We start from the raw sequence: 4,840 nt of genomic DNA, 5'->3' as shown, positions 1-4,840 counted from the left end.
CTTCTCTCACCTCCCGCAGTCAAAACAAGATGGGCCCGTTCGTGGCCCAGCTGCCCCCATGAGGAGGATGCAGGACGGATGGGGAGGAGCGGGAGGGCGGCCCGGCTGTCCCGCAGCCCGAGCGCTCCCCGGGCAAGGCGATCGGTAGGCTCCCCTCCCTCCACGCCAGCACAAACACCACGCTCTGCTCCTTATTAATTACCGTCTTTATTTAGGGGGGCAGCTTTTATTTTGGGGGGAGAGGAGAAAGAAAAAAAAAAACGAAGGGGGAAAGAGGCTGAGAAAACCGTGTGGCCGAGCGTCAATAAAATGCGCACGCACATACATTATATACAAACACAAAAATAAAATACGAAAAACAAAATTTCTCTTTCCAGTAGCGGCGGTCTTGGCCTTAAATGTACAACGCCAACCAGCATAGAAGACAACGCCTGACATTTCTTTGAGCCCTTGTCCCATTCCGCCCCCCAACCCCCCAGAACAATAATTAATTAAAAAAGCTGCACTCTCTTTGTGTTAAAAACACTACTTTTATAAATAACTTAATATTCTCCCTTCCCACGAAATGCTAGTTGCCGGACAGGAGAAAAGGTTTCTTTTGGCACAGTGATGCATTGCTTTGCAGTACAGACCTACGGCTCTGCAGCAGCCCCCGGCCCCCTCCCTTTCTCGCCTCGGCAGGAGCCCCCGGCCCCTCCGGCCATCCCCCCAGGCGCACAGCGCACCCCTGCGCTGCTGCCCAAGGCTTTAGTGGCAGGAGGTGCAGCGGCAAGGGGGAGGGTGGCGAGCAAGTGGCGAGGGAGTGGCCGAAGTCAAGTAGTCTCAACCAACAGTAAGAAGCACTTGAGGCTCATGGCTATGTCCAAACCGACAGTTGTTTTGGGATTTTTCGAAATTTTTCTCTTTTTTTTCTCTCTTTTTTTTTTTTTTTTTTGGTTTAAGTTAACCCCACTGTCATGTCACTAAGGCACAGTCACCGAGGCTTTTGCTTGGAGGCTTTGGTCGCCTCTGGAGTTAAAGTGCGGGATCCAGAGCGTCCTCCTTCCCCCCTCCCCGCCTCCCCGGGCGGGCCCCTTCGCAGGGGAGAAGGGGGGCTCCGTCAAGCCAGGGGGGTCTCTACAGCGTACGGGTGGAACGCGGCCGAGCTGCCCGCCGCCGCCGGCTGCAGCGGCCCTGCGAGCCGGAGGGGCCCGTAGAGAGGGGAGCCGGGCGGCGGCCCCCGCCCGCCCTTGGGGAGGCCGACGGGGAAGAGCGGCGCCCGCGGCCGCTCCGCCGGCGTTGGCTCGCCCTGGGACAGCGCCTGCCGCCCGCCCCCCAGCAGCAGCGGCGGCGGCGGCTCGCCCAGCCCGTAGGCGCAGAGCTGCAGGAGCCCGCCGCCGTACAGGGCAGCGGCTGCGGACGGGGGCTGCGCGGCAGGTGGGTAGGGGAGCAGCGGGTAGGGGCCGGGCAGCAGGTGCGGGGCCGCGGGGGGCGCCGGCCAGAGGAGGCGGGCGGGCCTCGGCGGCGGCTGCTGCGGGGCGGCGCGGGGCCCCGCCGGCCGCCGGAGCAGGCTCTCGATGGCGAAGGAGCTGGAGAACTTGGTGCCGCTGCCGCCCGCCGCCGCCCCGCTGCCCGCCGTTGCTGCTTCCTTGGCGGCGGAGCCCGGCCCGCAGTTGCACGGAGTGGAGGCGCAGCAGCACCGCGGGGATCCACCGGGGGACGCGGCGCCCGCTCCGGCCGCCTCCTGCGGCGGCGGTGGGGCGGCGGCGGCGGGGCGGGCGGGCTGCGGCGGCGGGGCGGCGCGGCTGAGGCGCTTGCGGCGGCGGCGGAAGACGCCGTCGGCGAAGGTGTACTCGCTGCTGGGGTTGAGCATCCAGTAGTTGTCCTTGCCCCAGGGCCGCGCCGGGTCGCGCAGCACCTTGACGAAGCAGTCGTTGAGGGAGAGGTTGTGGCGCACCGAGTTGCGCCAGCCGGTGTAGGCGCCGCGGAAGAAGGGGAAGCGGCTCATCAGGTAGTCGTTGATCTCGGCTAGGGTGAGGCGGCCGCCGGCCGAGTCGCGGATGGCCATGGCGATCAGCGCGATGTAGGAGTAGGGTGGCTTCGGCCGCCGCGTGTAGGGCTTCCCCTTACCGCTCTCGGCGGGAGGCGGCTGCGGCTGCTGCGAGGCGGGGGGTGGCGGCGGGGGTTGCCCCGGCTGCCCGGCCCCGCCACCCGGGCTGTTAGCGGCGCAGTCACCGTCCGAGCCCAGCTCGCTCTCAGCCGGCGCCGGGGAGAGGGAGCCGCTACCTTCCTGATCGCTGCCGGCGCTCAGCTTGTCCTCGTAGTGCTGCGAGAACACCTCCAGCTTCATGGCGGCGGTGTCGGCGGCCCCCCCGCACCCGGCGGTTCCGCTCAGCGGGCGCGACCCCCGTCCCTAGGCGCGGCCTCAAGGGGCGGCGGGGAGCAGCTAGGCGACCCGGGGGGGGTTGCACCCGCCCCGGCTTGGACAGCTCCGCCGTGGCAGGAAGCGCAGGGCAGCGGGGCTCCGCGCCCGCCTCACCCGGCTGCCAGGGATAGCTGGCAGGCGACTGGACCTTTCCCTGCCGGTAGACGCCGAGGACAGGCGTCGGTACCCTGCCGCCTGCGGCGGCGAGGAGAACGGGGTGCTTCCTCCGGCTTCCACCTCCTTCTCCCCCACCGGGGCGCTCGCTCTCTTTCCGCCCCCCTGTTTGTCCTTCTCGGTCGTTACGCCCGCTGCTTCATGAGTCGGAGGAGACGGGCGAAGAGGTCCCCGCGGAGCCGGAGCGAGCAGGCGGGTGCTGGAGCTGTTTCCTCTCTGGGTCCCCCCGCGCCTGGTACTCCTCAGGACGCTGCCGATGTTACCGTCCGGCGCTTCTCCGGCGCGGGGAGCTCTCTGGGGACGTCCTGTTTCTCTGACCCCCGTCAATGCCGGGACGCTGGGCTGACTTCTCGCTGCGGCGCGGGCAGCAGCAGGGTTACTAGGGTTATTAGTGTTATTGTCATTATCTCTCTCTTCCCCTGTGGTTCTGTGCCTCTCCACCACTTTCAGACCAGCCCATTATAACGCCGGCGAGAGGCGGAGCCAGGACAAAGATCTGAAAGGGTGGTGGGTGGAGAAGCAAGGTAGCAAAGGTGGGTATGCGCTAATAAGCGCTATCAGAGCCGTAATTAGCTGAGATGACAGCGTGGTCTTGTTGGAAAGTTATTTTACGAAACTTGTTTGTATTTTCTCCTGCCAGGTCCCTCCCCTTCCCGGGCATTTCGAATGAAGCCGCAGTTCGGCACGACTTCGCGGAGCTGGGCCCGCCTCCCAGGTGTAAACTGCCGAATGACTTATAGGTGGCAGAGCAGAACCTGTTACATGCAGTGATTTATTTTAATAGCGCTGTATATAGCAACAAGTTGTAATGTGACAGCTCAACAACCTGTTGGAAAATAATGCACGGCTTCGCAGTTGTGAATTCCTAATGATTTATGTAGCCAGACAATGTCGTTTCAGTCCTGGCCCCTCGTCCTTTCTGTCATGACCATACCTCGTGCAGGGGTGAAATGGGAACAGGTAGGCAATACGATGAGCTTTGCTAGGAGAAAATTAGTCGAAACCTTAACCTTAGTTTTAAGTGTGTTAACGTGTATATAGTAGCATTGCTTCATCTCTTTTGAATGGTGTGTTTGTAGCTTCTCTGACACTGGCACTCTCCAATAAAACCTTTTATTGTGATTGTTTTTATCTATTTATTTAATAGCTATGCTGCTATAACGTTTCTTTGCACATTATGGATCTACAGATTTTCCATAAAACCTGGGGCAAAAGTATTATGTAAGTTCACGTGGACACTTTTCTTTCGTCATGATTTTGGGGGTTGTTTTTTTAGGTTTAAATTGTCAGGGTCTTACCCTCCAGAGATTTTGCATCCTTCCACGGTATGCTGGTGAGAACAACTCAGTGAAGAGAGCCATGCAGTAATAGCTTCTCTGAAAACTCCCTCTTCAGTCCTATGCTGCTTGCTGTTCAAAGGCAATTGCAAAACACCATTTGACTTCATGCGGCAGTAGTGCTAGCGTTTGCAAAACAATAACAAAACAAAAACATCAGCAGAAATCTAGTGTGGTGCTTATATTTTATTTTTCATATGTACATTTTGAATTTTGTGTCCTGGAGTAAGAGTTGGATTGCTCCATATTTTCCAAAAGCAGTCTTTCTAAATCAGACCTTATTTTAGGATAAATACTTAATGCATAGTTGCTCTGGTTAGGACTACACCGTTGTGGTCTGGCTCTTGAAGAGTGTTGGAGAGGAACATGAGAAAAAAGCAGGTTTAAAGAACCAAGAGAAGAAACAAAGAGCGCTGGTTTTTGTCTCGATCTTTCTTGAGCAGAATATACCTTCCCACACACACCTGCATTTTGTTTCAATGCTTTGCCATTTCTTCCGTCTGTGTGAGTTTTAAATAGTAAATACTGAAAAAGGAGAGATTCTTCTGTCCTTCTGGTCATACTCTTCCTGACTTTAATGATAATAGGCTTGATGTCTTCCTGTTCTCACTAAAGCTGTACCAGTTCAGAAACTGGCGATTCAGAAAGACAAAAGTAAGAGGAGGGAGACCTCTCTTGGTTCCTTGTTGTTGTTGTCTCCATGTAATGTAAACAGATCTTTCAGTAAAGGGTTGCTTTAGCTGTAGGTGCCAATGTTTATGTTTCAGGGTATGGGAAAAAGCTATCATTCCTTCCAAAACTTGTATTTTCTAAGATGATGCCAATGGCGAGGGTAGGTTTTTTCCTCTTCCTGCTTTTGTTGTAAATAGCAGTGAAGTAGTGATGATTTGCTAGCTTACCTTTGATGTTTATTTTATTACCGTTC

At 57.2% G+C, this 4,840-nt stretch overlaps 1 protein-coding gene and 1 long non-coding RNA gene across 2 annotated transcripts; one reads left to right on the top strand and one right to left on the bottom strand.

Moving 5' to 3' along the window:
• Nucleotides 1-930: 930 nt before the first annotated feature.
• FOXQ1 (forkhead box Q1) lies at nucleotides 931-2,593 on the bottom strand. Its single transcript, XM_065669293.1, has one exon. The coding sequence runs from the start codon at nucleotides 2,327-2,329 to the stop codon at nucleotides 1,100-1,102; it is 1,230 nt and encodes a 409-aa protein (XP_065525365.1). The 5' UTR covers nucleotides 2,330-2,593; the 3' UTR covers nucleotides 931-1,099.
• A 415-nt stretch (nucleotides 2,594-3,008) lies between these two features.
• LOC136009264 (uncharacterized) lies at nucleotides 3,009-3,700 on the top strand. The gene is made up of 2 exons (XR_010610448.1): nucleotides 3,009-3,111; nucleotides 3,219-3,700. It is a non-coding gene; the product is annotated as an uncharacterized LOC136009264 (long non-coding RNA).
• The last annotated feature ends 1,140 nt before the right edge of the window (nucleotides 3,701-4,840 follow it).

The sequence above is a fragment of the Lathamus discolor genome, chromosome 2 (assembly GCF_037157495.1).
Source record: "Lathamus discolor isolate bLatDis1 chromosome 2, bLatDis1.hap1, whole genome shotgun sequence".
Taxonomy (NCBI): domain Eukaryota; kingdom Metazoa; phylum Chordata; class Aves; order Psittaciformes; family Psittacidae; genus Lathamus; species Lathamus discolor.
This window is presented reverse-complemented; position numbering and strand designations above follow the sequence as displayed.

Bases quoted from the DNA above. Each gene is read 5' to 3' on its own strand.
- FOXQ1 (XM_065669293.1), bottom strand. From the start codon at position 2,329: ATGAAGCTGGAGGTGTTCTCGCAGCACTACGAGGACAAGCTGAGCGCC.